The sequence below is a fragment of the Pelodiscus sinensis genome, chromosome 5 (genome assembly GCF_049634645.1).
Source record: "Pelodiscus sinensis isolate JC-2024 chromosome 5, ASM4963464v1, whole genome shotgun sequence".
NCBI lineage: Eukaryota > Metazoa > Chordata > Testudines > Trionychidae > Pelodiscus > Pelodiscus sinensis.
Window position 1 is genome coordinate 117278296 of NC_134715.1, and position 26373 is coordinate 117304668.

The window sequence follows — 26373 nt, forward strand, 5'->3', positions numbered from 1 at the left end:
TTCGACTTCCCTTACCCCTCATGGAAGGATGACTACTGGCATCAACCGGAGTGCCCCTCTCAGTTCAAATTAGTGTGTCTTCACTAGACCTGCTAATATGAATCCTAGAAGATAGACAGTGGCAGCTTTGATCTTTTCTGTAGCATAGACAATAGCGTAGGGAATAATGAGTCTGCTCTTCAGCCTTTGCTAAGATCCAGCTGGTTGTTAGATCATGCAGTAAGCTCCAGAGGTCCAAGGTTCAATTCTACCCACAGATAACCCAGATCTACCAGCAATATACCTGGAAGGTGGTATCATACCCATTTTACAAACAGGGTAACCGACAAAGGTTAAATGATTTCCCCAAGGTCACAGAAAAAGTATTGTAACAAAAATTAGTACTCCAGGGTTCCTGGATCCAAGCCCTGCCCACACTTCTGATTATTTTTACTGAAACAATTATGAATAAAGAATGAGGGAAGGAGGAAAAGAGGGAGAGTGACTTGCCTGTAAACTCACCATATAGGAGAAATAGCATTTCTTCATGCCTTCCCTGGAATGACTGGAATTGGATAAGCTTAATCTGTAAAAGTAACAACTTCTAAGAACGAAAGTTACGTATATTAATTCAAATGTGGGACAATTTTTTGTTAAGTCTTATAAAACTTATATTTTCAAAGTATAGACATGTAAACCATGTTTTATTAACAGCTTACTGAGTGCACCATGTTAAATATTGGGACAGAAAGGTCATTTTTTAAAAGAAAACATTCTAAGTGTAGGAAGTGACTTACTGTACATGTATTCTTAATGGAATTCAGAAAACCCATCCTTTGCTCTCTTAACAGCACACCTTTTGAGGGAAGGAAGGAAGGAAGAGGAGAAAATTGCATAGTATAGGTTGGACCTCTTTGGTCTGGCACCGTCGGGACCTGATTGGTCCCAAAAGAGGGAATTTGCCAGAATTTGCCCCTGCTAACCGTCCTCTCACATTGACACATTTCCGGCTCTAGCTGCTCCCTGCCCCCCCGCCAGGCTGCCATGGCTTTGGCATCCCAGACTGCCATGTCCCTATTACCTAGGCAGCCACAGCTGGCACCCCTCCCCCCCCCAGCAGGCGCCCCTCCTCCCCAGCTGCACTTTTGGGGCTCTGCTCTGGACCCAGCGCCAGCCCCGCTGGGCTCCAACCTTCCAGCCCCTCTTGCCACTGGGGCACCCAGTCAGGACTGCCTGATCCATGAATATCCATGGCCCTGCCAGACCACAGATGTTGCTGAACAAGAGTCCTGGTTTTGGGAGTTCCGACCTGTATTTGGAATCTCGAACATTACCTGCTCACATGACAAAACAAACATTTCGTTTAATGCTATTAGAACACTACTGAGTAAATTGTTCAAAACTTAAATGGTCCACAGTGCCACCTTGTGTTTTAACTTGGTACTGAAGAGCTCAGATTTTATACTGTGATAGGCTAGCCCATCGGGATCTACTGGTAGATTTTGGAGCCTCTGACAGGTGATCTTGACTGGTTTGGCCAAGAGGCTATCAAATGCTTTGAGCACAAAGTGCTTTGGGCACTTCAGCTGCCCATCCCCCCACTGCTATGCACCTCCTACCCTTTGCCTTGGAGCTGTTTTTGCCTTTTGCTTGGGAAGGGCAGGGAAGAGGGAGGAAGGGGCCCTGATGCCAGGGTGCTCCCTCTCCCACCTTGTATTCTATCTCCACAGAACGGAGAGGGACACAACAGGGCTTGGGATGAAGGGAATTTACTGACTGCTTTTGAGAGTGGTGCCGGGCCAGGGCCAGGGCCAGGGCCAGGGCCAGGGCCAGGGCCAGGGCAAACCTACCTTAGCCCCATTGCACCACATGTGGTAAGCAGTGTTCAGCTGGGGCCTGCATCCTGAACCCCTGTCCCAGTCATAAACTCCCTCCTGTACCCCCAAACACCTGCCCTAACCCTACCAAAACTCCCTTAGATAGCCTGTACCCTGAACCCCCTCCTCCACCAGGCTCAGCTCAGAGCAATTCCAAATCCCTTAACACTCCAAATCCCTTAACCCAAGACCAGAGCTTGCACCCCAATCCACTGCCCCCACCTGATGAAAGGAAGGAAGGATGGGAGAGGGAAGAAGGATGGAGTTTGCAGGGGTGGAGCCTTGGAGAAGGGGCACAAAGGAGGTGGGGCAAGGGTATTTGGGTTTGAGGTAGTTCCTGGATTGCATGTAAATTAAAAAAAGGAATCTCATGCTTTAAAAGGTTGGAGATCACTGGGCTAGCCCAGCAGTCAGCAACCTTTCGGAAGTGATGTGCCAAGATTTCACACTCCCGTCCTGGGCCATGCTGCTTTCCAGGGAGAGGGAAGGGACTCTCTCCACCGTGCGACCTGTGGACCACCTGGGTCAATGCAAACCTTTTCTGTGGACTACCAGTTCACCATTAATTACATAATTATGTCCAGGGCTCTACAAATCATGTAATCTACTTGACCGTGTCGAGTAGATTACAAGCTGGCACAGCTGGCGCTGCGCGATCTGCGCATGCGCAGCTCACAGAACCGCACGCCACCGCTTGGCGAGCCCTGATTACGTCCCATCCATTTTACTAGTGCTGCAGCTGGGGAGAATGGTTTAATTTAAATTATTGAACAGATTAAGTGTTTTAACTTTCTCATGTTAGTTTATCAAACTTCATTTTAAATAAAGTAAAATATTATGTCCAACACGAAAGGCTTCAATGTTTTATTTATTTATGGCAGGGATAGGGAACCTTTTTTGGATCGCAGGTCACTTACCCACAGAAAAAATCAGCCTGGGCCACACAAATGAAAAGCAAAAAACCCTCCTTCCCCATCCCTCACTGATATGGCCCCTAAGACACCTCACTCCCCACAGGGTGAGGGGACGAGACGGGGAGGACTGAGGCTCAGGGCTTCCCATAGGCCCGATTTACTTTTCTGGGGTTCCAGAGTTAGTGGATTTTGTGGATCCCCTTAGGCTCTGGGGGAACAAAAATGAATTCAATGTGTGGGACAGGGCTGCCAGCCTATAGGATGGAGTGAGAAGGACAGGGTCTGGAAGGGAGTTTGGCAGCAGGAGAGGGTGTGGGATGGAGGTATGAGAGGGAGTTTTGGGGTGGTAGGGGCTTGGGAGAGTAACACAGAAAAGGTGAGAGGGTGCAAATGCAGCCAAATAGCTAGTTGAATAGGGAGGCAAAGAAGTGGGATAAAGGAAAGTGCAGCTTCTTCAAATAAAATTAACCCCCCACACACACCTTCCTTCAGCCCCATGATCTCTCCCAGCCTGATCTACTCCATCACCCCATGCCCTTCAGATCCTGTCCCCACATCCTCCTCCATCCACCCCTGCCCCATCCATATCCTCATGTCCCCAGCGCACTCACCAGTAGGACAGCAATCCTGGGATTAGGGACAGTCTCTTCCCTGCCCAGCCCAGCCATTTGCCTGCAGGCTGCAGCTCCAGGGCAGGCAGAGCCCAGGACTGCCTAAGGCTGGCTCCAGCCTGGCTGGGTGTAGCGGGGAGCTGGAGAAGGGGCTCCCTGACACCCCACACAGTCTGCAGGGAGCAGCACAGTGCAGCCCATACCTCGGCATGCCACATGTGATCGGCCGCCCAGGCCCAGCTCTGCAGAGCAGACCGAGCCCCATCCCTCTCGAAGCAGGAAGCAGAACCTGTAGCTGGGACAGGGGGTTTAACCCTTTAGCTCCTCGTAGCTGCACACCCAGGCCAAGCGGGGCAGCCCCAAGAATGCACGCGCTTCTCCTTCCCCCTGCTCCAGTCTGCAGTTGTGTGGCTGAGGCAGGAGCTGCAGCACGAGCTCCCCACTGTGTGTGTGGGGGCGGAGGGGGGGGGGGGGGAAGAGGAGAAGGGAGGAGCGGGGCTGAGCTTCCGCCCCACTTGCCAGTGAAAATCAGCTTGCATGCCCCTTGCCTAGCCAATCTTTGGCATTGTGGGAAGGGTCTTGGTTAATTTTTTTTAGATTTCAATGTAATAGTATTCTTCAGAGCATTATATAGCACAAAGGGCTGATGAAGACAAAAAGCCTTTAAATTTACATCACTGGGTAAAATTTAGCAGTTTGGCATAGACCCAAAAGCTGTTCCTATTTGACTGCAGTTTGAGTCTGGTTTTAAATCTCCATGCATGGCCCATCAGTTATAAAAAATAATTGTCATTAATTAGTAGAATTGTTCATACCCTTAATGGAGAAATCAGATATCGAGTGTATATGAGGGGGAGTGTCTTAATTTCAATAAGATGTCCCTCCAAGACAAGGTGAGAGATAATGGCTGACCAAGAGTGGAAAGCCTGTACTGGTTCTCTCTCTGATATGTAATCTAGACTACACACACAGATTTCTGTCTCTAGGGCTACCACTTCACAGCCACTTTCGTAAGCACTCAATCCATGGTGTCAAACACACTAGCCACATGTGTCCAACACACAGGCCATATGTGACCTGTCGAGTGTGACTAGTTTGCTAAAGCAGGAGCCACTACAGTGGCTTCAGAACTGGTTAGACACCACAACACTAAATTGACATAAAAGTATCTTTAATCAGGTCAGAACCTGAGTTATTCCTTGAATCTAGAAAAGGCATTGTTGACCTGTTCTATTGTTATTGAACATTTGTATTGTGGAAGTATGGAAGTTATACCATGTACTGTATTTTCTACAGTGGTAATAGTTCAAGCTTTTTGTAGTCTGTCTACTCACATAGTATCTAGTCAAAGAGGGGTATCAGTGCTTTGTAGAATCCAAGCTATTTGCAAGAGTACACCACACTCAGAGAAGACAGATGGATTCAATACAAGTACTCATAATGGAACACACTAAATTAACACTCATTGACAATCTTATCCAAGATGGATTGATATTTAGAAGAGTCTAGCTTACTCACCAGTCCCTTTCTGTTTCTCCACTCTCTGACCTGAAGTAGAAAAAAGCAAGACACAAGGCTTCTGCCATACTAATGTATTCCATCTTTCAAAAAGAAAGACATGATTTTAATATTACTTAACAATATGTTAAAAAAGTAGCCAGTTAGGCTTCAGTGTTAATACAATTATACTCTCTATAACAGATTTGATAGTGTGAGTATTGTTCTTTTTTAAACGTTCTCATTCTGCAAGTATTCTTACACAAGCTGGCTACAAGTCAGGAAAAAATCAAAACACAAATAGCGTAACTTGTACACTTTTTAACAGTAGATTGTGAAAACTGAGGAAATGCTTGTCCCACGAGAGCCTCTTTTCCATGAAACCATGTCAGGAGAGTTCTGGAGCAGATGAAAGCGCAACTGACTAGGTCCTTTCCTTTGTCAGGAGTCAGAATGACAAAACATAGCTAGATTCAGAAGTGACAGGAGCCACTGCAGATGATGCAAACTAGTATTTTGGCCTTCACCCAAGCCTAGAAAGCAGTTTAAAGTCTTTGAGGCCAAGGCAATCAGGAGGAGTTGGAAAAAAGCTATTGTTCCAACTCCAACAGCATACAGCTACAATCAAGTAAGTCTCACTCACAGACTACAAGCACACGAGCTAACAAATTCAGGTAGAAAGTGGCAATTTTTCAGTCTGCAAGAACTATCAGGCCAAGGGGTTCAGTGCAGATCCACACAGCACTGGGGACAAGGCAAGGCAGCACTGGCTCAAAACCAGATAAACTCTCAGCACAACAAGACAGGTAAGTGGAGTTGTCTTTCATTGATTCCTGCAGGATTCCCTTCCCAAATTGTGGCATTTCAATGAGCAGCAAAGGTGGTTTTTTTCAAGCTAAAATTGGACCAGTTGATGGAAAGTCTCTGCCTTGTCTGTCTGGCAGAGTCCAAGCAGAATCTGTAAACAAAGAACAAGCAAGAAATAAAGTCAAACTGTTACACTACTTGTCAACAAAAAGGTACTAATATTACTTTGCATTTAAATAGCATCTTTATCCCAACAGACTCTAAAACACTGTAAATCACACAGAGACAACACTTCACCCATCACTGAAGTGTAACTACTGCCAGTGTGGAATAAACAAACCATGTTAACAGTCCATAATAACACTAACATTTAAGAGATGCAGTGAAGACTAATGTATTCAAACAAACAGCAAGAACTAAGGCAAACAAAATGTTATTACCCAAACTGAAATCTGGCTAGACACCGAGCTAAATCTATTTTTACAACCTTCCCAGCACAGAAGCTCTAGTCACTGCCTCTGCTTAACATATTATGTGTTCAGGACATCATTACTGCTATACAGTGGTCATCTCCTGACTTCTGTAATATGTACTTTTATAAATTACATTTCAGACTCAAATGAACAGCATGAGAAAGTATCCAGGAAGTGGCTGTAACTAGAACAAAGACAAGTCTATCTAAATGGATGAAAGATAAAAACCAAAAACATTATCTACCAAGTTTTATTGTACAGCTCATGAATGAGATGTTGTTTCAAGAACAAGTCATTAGAACAGGTAAGCATGTATTCCAATGATTGTTAATATGTGTGTGTGTTAAAGGCAAGCTATTTCCTCCATTTAGCGTGATTCTTGTTTAGAAGTGCACAAGGGATGCATCACCCCAATAAACTGAGAGACTACATGGATGCCACAGCATATGTCAACCTACAGCCAACTTAGAGGAGCAAAGATGTGCTCATGAGAGAGAAGAAACAAAGGAGAAAAAAAAAGGGCACAACAGTTCAGCCAACAACAGTATCTCCTCCAAGACTGCTATCACGTCTGTGTCAGAATACGCAGGGTATGAACTGGGCTCCTCAGCCACTTAGGAGCCACTTTGACAGATATCCTCAAAGTTAAGAAATCAACCGGGAGTTCAAAAAGCAGGAAAACTCATATTTCTGTTTCAGTTTATGAATCAAAATGACTGTGGAAGTGGGTAAGATGACAACAGGTTGCAGAAGTTTTAAGGACATTCTATGTTTGGTGTTCTGGGGACTTGTCAGAGTTCATAAAGCTGGAAAATGAAAAAAAAGTTGACAGCCACCAGCTGGCAACTCAAGGAGACTGCTGCAATTTCAAATGCGAAACAATTATGTAACACTTAAGATTAAGATTTAGTTTAATAAAATAAAAGTACAATTGTGTTTGTGCAATTGTGTTTGTATGTATGATTTAGTTCTTATTCTGATATACTGCTGCTGCTACTATTTACGTGCTACTTCCTAAAGTAATAGAAATTGGGTTATTTAAAACAATTACACAAAGTATTTCTTAAATGTAAAACGCTGTACTAAATTGTTAATAAGCATTCATTAGTGAGCAAATCTGCACTATTGTTTAAGAAATATGTGAAGTAGTATCAGTAGGAAATTTGATTTAAATCAATGATTTATTTTCTTGGTGATTTAAATCACCCCAGCCTGGTTTCTATAAATTCCTACTGATGTATATCTATAAAACAAATCTCTGAAATGTATAAAATATTTTATAAGGCTAAAAAGTTAGTGAAGCCCTTTAAATGTGCCTTCTTGGGCTAAGTGGATAATTTATCAGAGTCCAAAAGAAATGGAACAAAGTGTTCAGATACCATCATGATCAACAGTTTAAAAAAAAATTATCAGGGGCAAGAACTTTTTTGGGAGTCAAAGACCACTGATCCACAGAAAAATAAAATCAGTCACACATGTGAGAAACAACAACAACAAAAAAACCCCCACACCACCCCTTACCACAGCATGGGCTCCCCAATGCTGCGAGCATCCCCAAGCCTCCGGGGCCAGATCCAGGCAACAAGGGGGCTGAATCGGGCCCCTAGGCTTTAGGTTCCCATCCTTGAACTAAACAGACCGTACTGAACAGCTAGGTGCTTTGTGGAGAAGTTTAGTCTCTCCTCTAAGTAGCATGTAATGTCAGTGATGGTCTAGAATAGCAGGTTCCATGGATCAATGTTTGTTCCAGTGTGGAATATACATATTATTGGCTTTTGTCTGTTTCTCCTAATCTGCTCTAAAGCCATAAGACCAAAATTTCTACCCATAAAGCGATAGCTTTCACTCGAGGGAATTCTGTGACAATATTGAACATCTCATGCCATTAAAAACCAAAAATTCTTTACACATTTTAAAATTCTGTGAAATTCTGCAAGTTTTATTTGTGAATAAATAATGCAGAAGCTTTAGCATAGTAGTGAAGGGCAACTGGTTGCACAAAGGTAGGAGATCACCTTGCAGATCCTGCTTCCCCCACAAGACACAGACTTAGTGAGGCTGCACTAGACCTTGACACAGTGAAAGGGCCAGTCCAGCCCCAGAAACACCCAGGGCGCTGCCTCTCTGTGCCAAGCACACTAGATACATGCAGGTAAACTCAGTCCAGCAGGATGTGTATGTGTAGGTCAGCCGTTCCTAACCTTTTCCAAATGAGGACCCATTTTGACAATTCAGGAATACTTGGTGACTCAACGCAATTCAAATATGGGAGGAGGTGTGTGTGTGTGTGTGTGTGTGTGTGTGTGTGTGTGTGGGGCAGAGCCACATGGCAACCCTTTTGAAATGTAATGGAGACCCATATTCGGGTCACGTCTCATAGGTTGGGAAACCTTGTTGTAGGGGCTTAGTGTGGAGTGATCTAGAAGTAGGATGATAGGGTTTCATGTGGGGCAATATGAGTGTTGGCAGCTTGATGGGGATTCTGGGGAGGGGGACATCTGGATGAACAGGTTTGTTGAGGAGAAAGGGCTCTGGTGTGGAAGGATCAGTGGGAGGGAGGTCCAGGTGCTGGCTTGGCGGGGCACAGTGGAATGGGCCTCTGGGTGCAGAGGAGTGAGGGGGCTTGCCAGCATGGAGTAGGTGGGCGACAGAGCTTGTTGTATTGGGGGGCTGAGTGTGGGGAGTGGTCTGGGTGCAAGAAGGGATACAGAGGATGAGGCTTGTTGGGGTTCAGGTTCAAGGGGTTTGGTGGAATTACTTGAGTATGAAGCAAGCATAGTGCTCAGGTAAATGGGGAAAGCAGCTACTTGTAGTGTAACCCCTTCCTCTAACAGCTGAGGAGCTATGAGGACAAGAAGTGGGTGGGGTAGATGCAGACCTTCCTGAACCCAGAAAGGTTTCCAGGGGTGGGTCTGACATAGCCCTGGCTGCCCATAGTAAGGGAAAAGGAAGTCCTGTTCTCCCTAGCCCAGATGGAACAAGCAGCTGAGCCTCGCACAAGGTATGAGCCACTGACTGGGGTCCCTAGCACTCCCGTACCCAGTGATTTACCTCTGCACTGGCTTTTCTGGGTCCCTGAGACAATGCACCTGCACTGCTAGGGAGCAGTACATGACCACTCTTATGGCTTCCCTTTGCTTCCCCATCAGAAAGTCATTTTTCTGCAGGAAAGCAAAAAAGTCTGCGGGAGAAAAGAATTCTGTACACCTACAGGGATACAGAATTCTCCCAGGAGTAAGTTTTGAAGCTCATTACAGCAACCAAATTGTGTCAGCAGTGACTGATGATTTAAGATAGCACATGTAAAAGCACATGCTTTTATACAAAGAGTTTAATTGTTTTAATTTCAGGCATATATGTTAAGCAATACAATGGGTACACATGCAGGGTTGAACACACTCTTATTTACCTTTTAAAATACTCCACTTCCCGTTCTGTCTCGTCCATCTCCACACTATCTAGGTCAATGTCTTTGGGTAGAAACACATCATCTGCAAAATTGAAAGATGCACCAAATTATTTTCAGCTTTGCTCTAGAAAAACAAATCTGGATTGACTGAAGTTAAGTCTCTGGGGACAGCCTGATCTTTGTATACTTCTTTTGGCTGAAGGCTTTAAAAATTACAACAAACAGCTTTTTTCAAAAAATAAAGATAAAAACGAATCAGCAGCAGATTTACTCTTCATATTGATTACAAAACATGAGTATAGAGCTCAACCAGCCAGCAAGAATAAAAAAATTAAACAATAATCGCTGCCCTGAACAGGTCAGTCTCACCACCTTCTGATGAATCTATACACGCGACAGGCCATTTTTACAAAATCTTATTCCCATTTGCATTGAAAATACTTTGGGAAATTTGGTTTTTCCAGTACTGATAATACTGGCTCTGAATCAAAAGTTCTGGCCCTATCCACAGTGAAACCAGAATAATGATATAGCTATGATTGTGATCTTCTGTGCTTCCACCATGGCTAATATAAATATTTACCCACATTCTGATACGATAATCTATTTAGCATATATAAAGAATAGTACTGGTCCAGAATAGAATGCTCAAAAACCCCACAGTTTATTATGGGTCTGAGTCAGATTATAACTTAAGTTAACTAATATATTTAGAATAGTATTAAAATCATAAGAACATAAGAATGACCACACTGGGTCAAACCAATGAGTATGTCATGATGCCTACCAAAAAAAAAAAAAAAAAAAAAAAAAATGTGGCCTGCTCTGTAACTGATGTTCTTTGAGATGTGTTGCTCATGTCCATTTCACATTACGTGTGGTTGCATGCCCCATATACCAGTGCTGGAAGTTTTTCCCTTAGCAGTATCTGTAAGGGAGTGTTGAGCACATGCTACAGTACAAGGGGTGCTGCTGGCTACTCCCACACTCAATTCAGTCCTGCTGGAAACTTCAACAGTGGAAAAAGACTGATCATGGAATAGATATGAGCAACACTCCCGAAGAATATGTTACAGAACAGGTAATGTCTTTTCTTTGAGGGCTTGCTTATGTTCATTCCCCTCTGGGCAACTCCCAAGCAGTACCAATGGAGTTCAGACATGCAAATTGTAGCACCATCCTGCCGAATTGCCATCCCTGGCTTGCTGTGTGATGACAAAATGAGCTGTCAGTGTGTCAGAGGATACCTGAGCTTTAATTAAGTGGTCTTTGACTATCGATGGTGATGAGATCCCTACTACATTGTAACAGATCTTTATGCAAGAGGTGGGCCAGCTGGAAATCCTCTGTGAGGACACCAGGAAATCCCTCCTTCCTTTTGCTGTGGCGATAAAGAGCTGAGTTGATTTTTGGAAGGGCTTAGTGCATTCTAGGTAGAAAGTCAGTGCCCTTCAGATGTTTAGCTTGTGGAGACATCTCTCTTGCTGTAGTGTTTGGGACAAAGAACCAGAAGGAAGTTATCCTGGTTCACATGGAAGGTAAATACCACATTAGGCAGGAAGGCCAGGTTTGGCCACAACTGAACCTTGTCTTTGTTAATGACTATGTACAGCAGCTCAGAGATCAGCTTTGATGTCACAGACTTGTCTTGCAGATACCAACACCACCAGGAAAGTGACATTCCATGACAGAGGGGAAAGAGAGCAGGATCCAAGAGGCTCAAAGGGTGGGCTGGTAAGTCTGGAGAGGAGCAAGCTGAGATCCCACTGTGGGATAGGAGTCTGCACCTGCTGGAAGAGTCTCTGAAGGCCTCAAGAATCTGTCATGTCATGGAGAAAACACTGTCTGGCCCTGCATCTGAGGATAGAAGACAGATATGGCTATGAGGTGTACTAGGATCTGGCTCCTCAGGTAAAGCAGATAGCCTAAGATAGACTGAATGGAAGAATGTGAAGGAGAGATACCATGCTCAGAAACCCAATGGGAAAACCTTGTCCACTTGATCAGGTAAGTCAGTATGGATGAGGGCTTCCTACTTTTCAGAAAGACCTGTTCAGATGAGGTCCAACAGGTCTGTTCCTCTGGGTACAGCCATGAAGCATCCAGACTGAGAGGTACAGGGACACAAGGTTGGCATGCAACAGCCAACTGTCATCCTGTGTCAACAGATCCAGATGGCTGAGGTGGGGGGACCACTGCCAGATTCATGAGCATGCTGAACCAGCGGTGGTGAAGCCATGCTGCAGTGATCATAACATGCACTCTGTCTTTCATGATCTTTTTCAGTACTCTGCTGATGAATGGAATTGGTGGGTACATGTACATTAGGCCCCCCATGACCATGACAGAAGGAAAATGTTAGAGGGATCCCCTGCTTGGGCCTTGCCAAGAACAGAACCCATAACACTTTGTTCCATCTCGGTGGTCCACTTGGGGACTTTCCTCACCTCTGGAAGATAATTCAGGCTACCTCTAAGTGGAGCAACCATTCACAATGAGAGAAGTCCCCACTGAGTGGGTCTGCGAGCATATTCCTGATGCTGGGAAGGTGACAAACTTCCAGATGGATTCCATGGCTGATGCAGAAGTTCCATAGACAGAGTGCCCCCTGACAGAGACCCAACAAGTATACTCTCCCCCATCTACCTGTTGATGTAGAACATCAAGTTTTTCCGTTAAAAGTTTTTCCGTTAAAAGTATTTCCGCAAAAGCACATCTAGATTGGCACGGATGCTTTTGCGCAAGAAGTGCTTTTGCACAAAAGCATCCGTGGCCAGTCTAGATGAGATTTTGCATAAGAAAGCCCTGACTGCCATTTTAGCCATTGGGGCTTTTTTGCGCAAAACAGTTCTTCCCTGTCTATACTGGCCCTCTTGCGCAAGTATTCTTGTGCAAGAGGACTTTTTCCCCGAGTGGGTGTGTGTAAGTATTTGCGCAAGAAGCACTGATTTTGTACATTACAAAGTCAGTGCTCTTGCACAAATTCAAGTGGCCAGTGTAGACAGCTGGCAAGTTTTTGCACAAAAGCAGTTACTTTTGCACAAACTCTTGCCAGTCTAGACGCACCCCAAGACTTTATTGTCCATCAGGACTTTTTACCACCTTGCCTGACTGGTGCAGGAAAAGATTGTATGCCAGTTGGACTGCTCTGAGTTCTTTGATGTTTATGTGCAAATTTGCTTCCTCTGGAGACTACATCCCATGTCTGAGGCATCCAACACCAACACAACAGAACAAGGAGGGCTACTGAACAGGATTCCTTCCTGGACTTTTCTGTGGCTGGCCCACCATTGTAATGAGGAAAGTATTGCCTGGAAAATAGTATCTTCTCAGACTCAGGACTCCTTAAACAGAAAATATCTATCTGCATTGCTGCAAGGGCCACACCTAAAGCATGGGATGGCAGAAAAAGTGCGTGCACATTGCTATATGATCCAGCAGACACAGATAGACCTTGGCTGAAGTTGGGGGGAATGCAGAGACATCTGCAATGAGGATGCCATCAATGGCTGGAAAGTTTCTTTTGGCAGGAATGTTCTGGCAAACTGAGGACTTCCCTGATTAACTTTATCCTTTGCACGGGCACTAATTTCAACTTTACCAGGAGATCCAGGGAGCAGCACGTGGCCTAAAGCATAAGTACATCTCTTTGGACTGGACACCTGAAGCTGCCACTGACCAGCTAGTCACCGAGGTAGGGATAAATCTAGATACAACCTACATGCACTTGGTAAATACTCAGTGCTGTTGCCAGGATGAACAGGAGGACAGCAAACTGGTTGTGATGGGGTCCACTGTAAATCAGAGGAAGCATCTGTGTCCTTGAAAGATCATTAAGTGAAAGTACATGTCCTTCAAGCACAGGGCAACCAGTCTACTGGATCTAGGTAGAGGATGACTGAAACCAGGGTGACTGTAGAACTTCAGCTTCTTTAGGTAGCTGTTGAGAACTTGCAGGTCCAGGTTGTGCTGCAGTCTGCCCTCGGCCTTTGGGAACAAAAAGTACCAGGAATAGAACCCTTTGTTCCTGAACTTGAGAGGAACTTCTTCCACTTCAACCTCTTTACCTCCTGTATGAGGAGACTTGTGCGACGGGTCACTGAAAAGGGACAGGGAAGGTGAGTGGGAATTGGTGTGTGGAAAGGAACTGGATAAAACTCTGCTCCACTGTGTCGAGGACCCAGTGGTCCAATGTTATAGCAGTCCAAGTATGAAGGAATAGGCAAAGGCAGATCCTGGGAATAGTTTGATAAGCTGCCTTTGGATGAACCCTCAAAACAGTTTGGTCCCTTGCTTGATATGGGGTCATGCTTAACTTGGGTGACTTAGACAGCGCATGTAGCTCTTGGCTCATTTGATCGCTCAAGCATTTCACTGTATCATGGCAGGGCCACTGCACTTGGAGCCATGGGTTGTGTTCGGAACTGAAGATGTGGATGGCATCATAGTGTGGAGGCAGGAAAAGGGAATAAGGGAATTTGTGTGCAGCCATCTTGGTCTTGTTAACATGAGAGCAAGAGTCAGGCTAAGTCTGTGCCTGACATCGCAAGATCTGTAATTAGACGCTGCATTTGCCTCTCACCTCCATACGGAGATAAGGATAAAATGCTGACTCTGGTAGGGACCTTGAGATAAGGAGCATCTGGGTGGAACTAAAATAACTGTTAACCATTGGTGTTTGTAATGGGAAGGAGACTAATTGTTATTATATTTAATAGACCGTATATAAACTGCTTCATAATTGCTTGTATTCGAAGATCAGCCTCGGAAGGGGAGGCTCCCCCCCATCCGAACCAGTTTTTCCCTTGCTGCAGCTCGTAATAAAACTGCCTCTGGCTACTTGTTGCTTACAAACGCAGAGTGAGGACAATGTTTTCTTCCACAATAAGTACCAAAGGTTGCCCCACTGTCTGGAAACCTCGCTCTGTGCTAGAATTGTAAGCAGAGCGGCTGCTACCAGGAGATCAGACACTCTTGCCTAAGCAATGACAAATCATTGCATTCTGAAGCCTTGAATCCCCCAATTGGTGATGCTGGTGTGGGGGACTCAATAGAGTTTCACTAGGTCCACAGCTTTAGTTCTGAAGCACGGTGACTTCAGGTGGTTGGCTGAGTGATTTCTCTTGATGGGAAATTGCGCTGTTGAGTCAGGGAGCCATACATCATGCCTAACTCAGGTTCTCTCCTGAGATTGGGTTACTGCTGTAGCTGGTATGGGTGGCACTGGGAGAATCTAGACCTCCACTACTGCAAGTCAATAGCACCGCACTGCTTTCTGGGGTCACAGGCAAAGTATGGGATGGGCTACACCATTTGACTTGAGCTGGCACCCTACTTCCTTAAGACATGGGTCTTGGCTTACCCCAGGCCCTCTCCTTTCCTTTGCAGGATAAAGAAGATCTTTTCCTCACAGCCTTTTTCAGCTTTTAGGCCAGAACTGTGAGGGCAACTGGTGTTGGCTCTTGGGAGGCGCTGGTGGAACATTGTGCATGGAGGCCATGGTGCTTGCTGCAGATTTGGATTGCTGCACTGGTGCTGTAATGAGTGCTCACTCCATTAGGAGTACTCTCAGATGAATATTGTGTTCTCTGTGATCATTAATGAGCATCTGCCGTTCAAAGCGATTGCAGGGCTTAAAATCTGGGAATTGTAGCATGGCCCACGTGCCAGCTGAGTTCTATTCGGGACTAAGAACTTCAAAAACTATTACTGAGGGTAACTAACTGTAAGAACAACTATCTATCACTATACTACAAGTTCTATTGGGTTCATATGAACAGAGAACAAGCTGATGCACCAGAACATTCCAGCACTGTCAATGGCAGCAACAAGGATCTAAGGTTAGAGGGAGCTGGAGATGTCCCTTATACCACAGCATGTATACATTGCTCTTGGAGTGCTGGAGGAGCCCTTCTACAGATAATGAAGAGGGAAAAATTTCCAGCACCAGTGTAGGTGGCAAGTACATACATCTAACATGGAATGGACATGGGCAAGCACTTGCAAATGGCTAATCTAACGAGGAGGGCTTTACATTAGATTGAACACAGCTAAGTCAGAAACAGAGACTTGGGAGAAAGGTCCGAAATTAGGAGGGGGAGCATAGGGTATAATAGCAGAGATAAGGGAAAGATGACAGAACTGGGCAAGGGGAATCAAATCAGTATCTTAAATGTCAGTAATTAATACAAAAAGTGTGGGGAATAAACAGGAAGAACTTGTAATAAACACAACTATGGTAGTGTTGGCATCACAGAGAGTTGGTGGGATAATCTGCATGATTGGAATACTGGTGTAGAAAGGTACAGCTAGCTCAAGAAGGACAGGCAGGTAAAAAAAGGAAAGGTGTTGCCTTACATATTAAAAATGTATATATGTGGCCTGAGGTTGATATGGAAAAAGGAGGCAAACTTCTTGAATGTCTCTAGGTAAGGATAAAAGGAGTAAAACACAAGGGTAATGTAATGGCCAGGGCCTACTAAAGACCCCCTAACCAGAAAGGAGAGGTGGATGAAGTTTTCGTTTAATCTGCAGAATTCCATGACTGGGTGAAGTAATTCTTAACTTTAGCAGAGATGTGAATGATTAACGGGTTAACCTGTAGGCCAGGGCCTGGAGCAATTCTCCACCTGCTACAGGCAGGAAGTTGCCAAGATCATGGTCAATGGTTAACCAATTAAATGGGATTTTACATCCCTATGCTTTAGTGTGTGTCATCTGAATAGCAAACTTTCACATTCGGTTATTTTACTTCACAGTATATTTACGCATTGTAAATGCATAATGAAACTGTATAGAGGAATAAAATGAAATATTGAACCTGCTTTATCATATACAAAGAAGATGTTCCATGGAAAATATTTTCAAGTGAATCTATGTATGTATAACTAACTCTTCCATATCTGCAGAATTCCGTGACTGGTTGAAGACTATCCCTACTGATTCAATTCTACTATCACAGTAGAAAATAACTAGAACTTACGGAAAAGATGCTCCACGTATCTTACTGTTTAGGTTACAAAGTGCATAGAAAGGATACAAAACACTATTAGTTGTAATATTTTCTTATGTGCTTTTCCCAGCTTACTAATATTCCATGCTAGTTAGCTATTTGTATCTCTGTTATGAATACTGGGCATCAGACTAAACATCAATGCTAAAAGCACAGAAAAATATCATAATAAGTAAAAATGTCATTCTAGTGCAGAGGTGGGCAAGAGAACCACTGCGGGCCGCATCTGGTTTGCCAAGTGGGTTGATCTGGTCAAGAGATGTCCTGCTGCTCCCCCACCCCTTGGCCAGTAAGGGCCTGAGGATGGGGGAGCACACAGTCTCCTCCCCCACAAGGGATGTGGGGTGCTTAGCTGAACAGTTGGTGTTTCACTAAGCACCACATGTCCCTTGCAAGGTGGGGGCAAAGTGAGAGACATCATGCACTCCCCCACCCCCAGGCCCGTCAGGGTCTGTGGGCGGGGGAGAATGGAAGTTTACTAGTCATGCCCCTTCCACTGAGGCCCCCCTTGTGAAGTGGCACCCCCCTTCTAAAATTGTTGCTCACCCCTGTTCAAGTGACCGACCCAACAGTTGGAGACGGACTGTCTTTTCACATCTATTTAATCAACAGAGAATTACTCCCACTTTACACTGGCATGAACAATTGGAGAGCAGACCCAAAATTTTGAAATTTTACCAAAATGAAAAAAAAATCATATTTATGCACTTACCTATGGAATTGTTGACTTTGTCCCCCTTCTTCTTCTTGCTTTTCTTGTTCTTGCCTTTTGGCTGAGGAGACTCTGCAAGTATCAGTTTATTATTTTGTTGCTGCTCACTTGGAGAAGGGGATTCACTCACTGCAGGTGATTTCTCTTCTTTTACATGATTCAGCTGCTTTTTATTATTACTACTGTTTGATTTTTTCTCCTCTTTTTTCGGCTCCGGGAGCAATGGGAGCTCTGCTGCTTTCACTTTGGATTCTATTTGGTTTCTGGTTTTAGGCTGAATTTCTGCTGCTTTGAGGGATTCAGTGGGCTTTTTCAGTTGTTCAGCACAGGGTTTGTTTATTTGCTTTAGTTTTTGTTTACTATTACTTTCTTTATGATGATGCATTATATCAAAGAGAAAAGAGAGAGGCTCATGCTGTTTCACATTCATCTCTTTCTGAAAAAGCAATTTTGAGTCTCTAGTGTTTGTGGGATCAGATAGTTCACAGACCATCTCAGGAACTGGCCTCTGTTCCACATGATTTACATGCCTAGGGAGTGAATTAGTTGAGGTTTCTACCTTTTCTGATGGCTCAAGTGTGCCATTCTGAATTTCTTCTGGTGTGTTTGGGATAGATTCCTTCATTGCCTGGCAGTTTCGAGTAAGCATTTCCATCTTCTGACAGTCTTTACTTGTTCTGTCTTTTTTCTTTTTCTTTACGGCTTGTAACTGCTGAAGTTCTTGAAGTCGTTGTAGCTCCTGTTTTAGTCTTTCTTCCTCCTCTTCTTCCCGCCGTCTCTGCTCTTCAAGCAATTGATGATGCTCCCTCTCTTTGGCTTCCGCTTCAAGACGAGCCTTCTCTTCTAGCTACAAAAGCAGTAGTTTATTAAATCAATAAATGACTATCAATATACTAAGAACTAGACATTTTGGGGAAAGATCTTTATCTCAACAGTTAATTCCTAATCATTCCACGTTACAAGTATGTGTTAAAGAATTTTAGACACCATATATGGAACCTAAATTTACTCCTCTAAAAGTATTAGAATGAACACTTACAATTTAAAATGAACACACGTAAAAGTTACTGACAGATATTGTCCAGGAAGCTGTAGTTAAGGCTAAGGTGTGGTTTACTTTAAAGAAAAAAAAAAAGTCAGCAACAGGTCACAAGCAATAAAAAAGAGTTCATGAAAGTCCATGACCTGTTCCTGACTTTTACTAAAAATTTCTATGATAAAAGGGAAGGGGCTGAGCAGCTGCAGGACTGGCACTCCTGCAATGGCAGTTGAGGAAGCTGTAGGGTATCTCCCTGGCAGATGGTGGCTTGGAGCTTGAGGATCTGCTGCCTCAGGAGACAGGGGTCTCTCACAGCTACCAGTCACTGTGGGAGGCAGTGGGACTATGCAGTTCCCAGCTACCAGGGCTACAGTCATGGAGGTTTTTCAAAGTCACTGAAAATCCAGTGAAGGCACCTGTTAAGCATGTCACTAAAGTGGACCACATCCTTTTAACAGTATTTTTATAATACTAAAAGGGCAGTATTTGACTGAACATTTGGCAAATTGATATGAAAACATGTTTTTCACCTGAAGATTCCACAGTAGTTTAAATTTTAACAACCATCAATACAAATGTCATCCAGTAACTCTGATGATCAGTCTTTTTGCATCATGAAGCAAAATTAACACTAAAGTTGTCATAAATAATAGTACAGCAATCCCTTATTAATTTTTTTAATAGTTTATTTTTCTAATTTACAAAGGGTCGTCCCTGTCATTACTGAAATAAAATGTTGATGTTATTGTGTTACATTTGCTTACCCCTCTCAAATTAGGAGCAGCAGCTTCTTAACAGAGTGTCATTTGCTAATCAACAGCCGGGTCGTCTACTAATTTTGTGAATTTTTGGCAGTGTTCATATAGGACCCCATTCATTTTGAGAGATAAGCAAATTTTTTTTTGGGGGGGGGGGGGGGAAGGAGGGAGGGAGGGTTAGCGTATAAAAAAAGCTTACAAAGTCTTCCAATTCTTTTCTTCTGGAATGCACAGCACTATATTTACATAATTTGTCTTTTTAAAAATGAATTAATGGAAAATGTTAAAAACAAACAGTTTATAAAATAAGACTTTAACTTTGGGACTTAAGAAAAACAAACCAAACATTTGTTTTTCATTAGTATGCTCTATGTTAAAAAGTCATAATAAAAATATCCAAACTCACATATTTATAGCAAAATATAATAATCCAAAATGCACAGACTAAAATATCACTTAACATGTATAATATTTAGTCAACTTATAAAACCTATTTTCCAGATTTAAAAACAAACACACACAATAACTTAAGCCTTATTTTGAACCTTTTCCTCTGTATCCTGAAGTTGGTGTGTGAAGATATCAACTCAACAAGAAACCCAGATTTTCTGTTTAGGAAGTCAAGACAAAAATTTTATCATTTTCTTTTATCCCCTCAACAAAATCTTCATAATTTTTGAAGCTGAACATAATTCGATTTTTTTTTTACCTATTGCCATTTGAAAGCAAATTGAGTTTATAAACTGCCACTTCTTCCTCACCCACTTCTTCCTCACCCTCCAGCCAAGTAAAGACCATGGCTCTATGCTCAACCTGTCTTGAATTCCACTCGGACCATGGTAGAGGGTGCTGCAGAGGAACTTCTAAATCCAGTAGAGGGTGCCCAAATGACTCTCAAATCCTGAGTCTCCACCACATCAGCACAGACATACTGCTCGTATGCTACATGGTTAAAGACATATTTTAATGGAGCTTACTGATGTGAAGAAAACTAGATTTTGACATTAACTCATTAAATGGGTCACCATCTTGGAGTGCAATAAAGATACCTCCCTATGATTATGTGCAGTTCCAGTAGGTTATTAATTTGCAATGAAAAATAAGGGTATGATATACTGGTGTGTGAGCAAAAAAGCTCAACTAGCTTTTAAAACAGCATAATCATAGAATAATCATAGAATAATAGGACTGGAAGGGACCTCAAGAGGTCATCGAGTCCAGCCCCCCGCCCTCAAGGCAGGATCAAGCTCCGTCTACACCATCCCTGACAGATGTCTATCTAACCTCTTCTTAAATATCTCCAGAGAGGGAGATTCCACCACCTCCCTTGGCAATTTATTCCAATATTTGACCACCCTGACAGTTAGGAATTTTTTCCTAATGTCCAATCTAAACCTCCCCTGCTGCACTTTAAGCCCATTACTCCTTGTCCTGTCCTCAGAAACCAAGAGGAACAAATTTTCACCTTCCTCCTTGTGACACCCTTTTAGATATTTGAAAACCGCTATCATGTCCCCCCTTAATCTTCTTTTTTCCAAACTAAACAAGCCCAGTTCATGAAGCCTGGCTTCATAGGTCATGTTCTCTAAACCTTTCATCATTCTCGTCGCTCTTCTCTGTACCCTTTCCAATTTCTCCACATCTTTCTTGAAATGTGGCGCCCAGAACTGGACACAGTACTCCAGCTGAGGCCTAACTAGTGCAGAGTAGAGCGGCAGAATGACTTCACGAGTTTTGCTTACAACACACCTGTTGATACAACCTAGAATCATATTTGCTTTTTTTGCAACAGCATCACACTGTTGACTCATATTCAACTTGTGGTCCACTATGACCCCTAGATCCCTTTCCGCCATGCTCCTTCCTAGACAGTCGCTTCCCATCTTGTATGTATGGAACTGATTGTTCCTTCCTAAGTGGAGCACTTTGCATTTCTCTTTATTAAACCTCATCCTGTTTACCTCTGACCATTTCTCTAACTTGCTAAGGTCATTTTGAATTATGTCCCTATCCTCCAAAGAAGTCGCAACCCCACCCAGTTTGGTATCCTCTGCAAACTTAATAAGCGTACTCTCTATCCCAATATCTACATCATTGATGAAGATATTGAACAGTACGGGTCCCAAAACAGACCCTTGAGGAACTCCACTTGTTATCCCTTTCCAGCAGGATTTAGAACCGTTAACAACAACTCTCTGACTATGGTTATCCAGCCAATTATGCACCCACCTTATCGTAGCCCTATCTAAGTTATATTTGCCTAGTTTATCAATAAGAATATCATGCGAGACCGTATCAAATGCCTTACTAAAGTCTAGGTATATGACATCCACCGTTTCTCCCTTATCCACAAGGCTCGTTATCTTATCAAAGAAAGCTATCAGATTAGTTTGGCATGACTTGTTCTTCACAAACCCATGCTGGCTATTCCCTATCACTTTATTACCTTCCAAGTGTTTGCATATGATTTCCTTAATTACCTGCTCCATTATCTTCCCTGGGACAGACGTTAAACTGACCGGTCTGTAGTTTCCTGGGTTGTTCTTATTCCCCTTTTTATAGATGGGCACAATATTTGCCCTTTTCCAGTCTTCTGGAATCTCCCCTGTCTGCCATGATTTTTCAAAGATCATAGCTAAAGGCTCAGATACCTCCTCTATCAGCTCCTTGAGTATCCTGGGATGCATTTCATCAGGACCTGGTGACTTGCTGACATCTAACTTTCCTAAGTGATTTTTAACTTGTTCTTTGTGTATCCTATCTTCTAAACTTACCCTCTCTCTGCTTGTATTCACTACGTTAGGCACACCTCCAGACTTCTCGGTGAAGACCGAAACAAAGAAGTCATTGAGCATCTCCGCCATTTCCAAGTTCCCTGTTACTGCTTCTCCCTCCTCACTAAGCAGTGATTCCACTATACCCATCAGATTAAACCAGTTGTATTATGTGCCTGTATGCTACAAGCTACATCAATGACAGTTTAAAATCAATAATGAACAGCCAATCAGTAAACTGCCATTCGAAATGGTGCTGATGGAAAGTTTTACACAAATACCTAAACACAATGCCCTTATAAATTCAAGTTATATAATTTATGATTAATATGGGCTTGTTTCTTACCTTTCTTTGCTTATGTCTTGCTCTCTTAGCTGCCCGAGAGCTGCTTACTGGTTTGGTCTCAGAGCTGTTTATGAACTGTAGTAAGTCTTCCACTTTTCGATGGTCAACTACACTTTCTCTTTCAGAAATCTGGTCTGGTTTCTTCGGCTGCTCCTCTTTCCTCTTTGTCAAACGTAAACGAAGTTTTTCCCTCATTTCTGCATAATTTCTACTGGTTGGTGCAGCTGGAGGCTAATGGCCATAAGGAAAAATATCACAGTGATCTGGCTTGAAAGTTTCAAGGTACTGCCTAGAATTTTGCAATATGAAGTTTCAGATAGTGCATAAACAATACATATCTTCAATGTGTGCACATGCAATGTGTGTGCAAAAGACAGCACTACCATGACAGATTTTTGGCTGGCTCATAAGTCAGAGTGATTTGTTTTATTTCCATCTTGCAGTAGACAAGATGGGTGGTAAGGCAGGAGGAGACAAAATGCCAGCAAAAGACTTTCCACTGGTAGGTCAGGAAGTAGTTCTGATGCTTAGACAGATTATCTATTGCACATTTGAGAGTGTTTGTGTGTCTGTTCATCCATCTGTCTGTTCAAGAACTCCTCTTAAACTGTAAGGCAGGACCACCAAATCCTCTTATCATAACTTGAAGCAAGACCAAGATTTGGTTGTGCCAGGACAATGGAATGTGCCTGGAATGTGACTCTCTCAGAAAATGAAAAGGGAGGCATCTGGCAGGATGGACAATTATACTGTAGAATTACTAGAAGAGTAGCAAGGGGCCAGAGATTCAGATTGATACAGCTCCAATTGGGCCAGCAAGGGCGGAGAAAGGGAAAGCTATCTACTATATAGGTTCCCCAGCTGGGGGACAAACTCCTCCCCAGCTGTGCCCACTGCAGCTGCCATGGAGAAGCACTTCTCACCTTGGCCTCAAGCTGCTGTGGTGAGAAAGGGCTGGGGCAGTTCTCTCCCCCCAGGACAGCCTAAATACTGAACTCCACAACCCCAGTCCCACCCCAGTGTAATGATTTCAATGAAGAAAAATAAAACTTATTTGAGTTAGTGACCCAAGCAATATAAGGTAAATCTTCCAGTAGATATGAACAAACTAAATAACTTGATTTCATCCCAGAGACTACGTGAGTGAAGTAATATCTTTTATTGGACCAATCTCTGCTAGTGAGAGAGGATCTTTCCAGCCACAGAGGGCTCCTTACTTTTTACAATTTCTCATACATGGCTACAAGATACACATTTTAGCCATCATTAAATCAGTCTAAGCACCTATTGTTAAGCTTTTCTCCCCTAAATCCTCATTTGTTGCTCTTGCTTGAATTACTCCCAGATGACCAATCACATTAGGAATTTTTAAACGCATATATTTTATTTTCTACCCTTATATCGAGCCTCTCTAGTTTGGTCTCTGTTATTTTTCTGCTCTTTGTGTATCATAAGGTACAATCACCCTATTTCACAGATTTTAAAACATAGGTAAAACAATTTGCCTGAGTTCACATAGCAAATCAATGCAGGCAGTTTTTTTTCCCACCAGCTTATTTTTAGCATCTTTTAGAAAGTGCTTTAGAATGCATTTCCTTGCTACAAAACCTTTATCTGTGCAGTTAACTTCTTATATCTGGTTAGAAAATTTACAGTTAAAATGAAGAGAAAGGAATTTATGAACATATATTTTTTAATAATTCTGCCACTAAACAGTTACAACCAATAGATAATATTACAACAAGTAACAGATCACAGAACACTTAAAGATTGTTACTCATTAAAATTGTTAAGCAAAACTTACTCCTCCATGGCCGAAGAACTCACAGTAGCAACAGTCACAGTATTTTCCTTCTTTCTGATTTGTGGATGTTGAGGTACTAGAACTATGCTCTGAACAGCTATCTTCATCTTGGCTCTCTTCTCCATCATACTGTTGATGATCATACGTATTACTGTTTTCACAGCGATGGCCCTCACAGTCAGGATCACTGTATTAATAAAGGGTTCATTACAATAGAATGAAAAGAAACATATTATATATATACACAGAGAGAGATGTAGGATTATATACATGTGAATCAGAAGCAGTTCTCATCACACCAAAACCTACCTTAGTAGGCTGCAGATTTGTATGTTCAAAACCAAGCAATGAGAATAGAGTGTTTTAAGGGGAGATGGGATGCTCATGAAATGATTCAGTGAATGTGTAAAGTGAGCAATCAGTGTTTAGAGAAATCCATCCTAGTCTTTAAGGCATTCATAATCTGGCCAACAGTAGTTTTCATTTGTTAAAGCTAAGTGATTCTAAAATTGTGGTCTGCATAACTGGCTGTTCACAGAGTTTGCTCTCCTTGTTTCCACTTGCTTCTACAGGTGTCCAAACTCTTTACTAAAAGAAGATCAGCTGAAACCAAGGAGCAGCCAGTGATCCAAATAGTCCAGTATCAGAGATCACAGAAGACAAGAAACGCCACAGGAGGCACTTATAGAATAGTTTATCTTGCAGAAAGTTTATTCACCAGTAAACATAGGTTGAATTATATCCTTAAATTTTAAAATAGCCTTCATAATTATAACTTTACATAGGCATGTAATACATGTAAGTGTCCCAACCTTTCTGATTTCTGTTAATCTCTTGTGCTCAAAGATAGCACAAGTGAATTCCATAAGCTAATTATGCACAGTATGAAGTACCTTTAAGGGTGGCCATTTTGAATTCTCTTGTTCTCCACGGCGCACACCAACTGCCTCACGGTGTGCCGCAGAACACAATTTAAGAAACACTGTCTTAATACTATTTGCATTACAGCAGCACCTCATAACGTGAGCAGAAGTGTAGGTTCTATAGCATTAGACCACATAACCTATGCACAGAAAAACATTTCTTTGTATTGAAAAAACATTTTATATTTTAATAATTTATCTAGTTCAAAGCTAGCCAGATGTTATAAAGCTATGCCTATTTTTCTTAAATTAACTCAAGTGAACAGCTAACACCAAGCCACGACTCTGCTTGGTTCTCAAGCTGTACCAACATAGCTAATGCTGTGGCCTCGCACCTTCTCCATAGACACCACAAGTAGAACAGGTCAGGGTACTCAGAAGAATGACTCAGCTATTTGGTATCTTGCTATGCTTCTCAGACACTAGAGAACCAAGGTGACTACAAAAACCACTCTGAGGTAATATTCTGTACTTACGTAGCACAGTTCACCCAATGCTTTCAAAGACCTTTTAAACTAAGCATCACAAAAATGGTAGATATATTCATTTTCCAAATGGAGAATTGATACCCAGAGAAGTTTCAAGTGCACTTATGGTCAAAAAACTATTTAATTTGATAGCTTCCTTAATAAGTATACTCCTTGTTGGTTTCTGAATCAGGTCTCCTGATTAACAAAATAAGTTACCACTGCTTTTTGCTTCGGCTAGCCCTGTCAAAATAATTGTGATATAACAAATGTGTGATGGGGCATGGGAAGGTACTTCATATAAGACAGTATTGGAAAGGTTGTAATCTATTGAACAAGATTCCCATTTCTATGCATGTATCATTCCCATATTTGAAGTTAGAAATATGAAGTACAAACCTGTGTTACTAATGTAGTCCTGCTAAGTGAGGGCCATTATTAATATTCAAGAAAAGTAATGATCTGTGGATGGACCGGTTTTTCTTGCAAGCCTGGAAGGAGAGGCTATGGTAGCACCAAGATATGTGGCCAAGTGACCTGATGCTGGGATCCATCTTGTATGCTTTATTTTTCCACAAGAGCTGAGGGAAAGTTACTAAGGATTCCCACCTTATGCAAAACATATTTAAGGGTGAGGCTTGAGGTAATTTAAGTTTTCAGTTCTCTCTGGCTACCCCACCCAAGAGGACTACCGGAAATCTCAGACAGAACTGGGGGGAAGGATTTGGCCCAAGCTGGAAGGCTTTTCAGCCTGTGAAAAACATTTATTAGAATAACTTTCAGAGTAAAATATTGTATGGAACTACTTTCTTTAAGTTTAGCTTGCATGTTAGATTTTATTTTGCTTAATAATCTACATTGTTCTGTGTGCTATCTCTTATGACCACTTAAATCCTACCTTTTACACTTAATAAAATCACTTTTGTTTATTAATAAACCCAGTGTAAATAATTACACCTGGGGGGAGAACA

The 26373-nt window shown here is 42.6% G+C and overlaps 1 protein-coding gene across 2 annotated transcripts in view; it reads right to left on the bottom strand.

Annotated features, from left to right (window-relative positions):
• Positions 1-1173: 1173 nt before the first annotated feature.
• Positions 1174-26373, bottom strand: part of FAM193A (family with sequence similarity 193 member A) — a 127444-nt gene continuing 102244 nt past the window's right edge. For both annotated transcript variants that reach the window (XM_006134711.4, XM_075930865.1), the window contains 5 exons: positions 24013-24199; positions 22209-22439; positions 17292-18138; positions 9568-9649; positions 1174-5836 (listed from right to left, as the gene is read on the bottom strand). In XM_006134711.4, coding sequence (XP_006134773.2) covers positions 5743-5836; positions 9568-9649; positions 17292-18138; positions 22209-22439; positions 24013-24199 — 1441 coding nt within the window. In that variant the 3' untranslated portion in view covers positions 1174-5742. The remainder of the gene's footprint in view (positions 5837-9567; positions 9650-17291; positions 18139-22208; positions 22440-24012; positions 24200-26373) is intronic.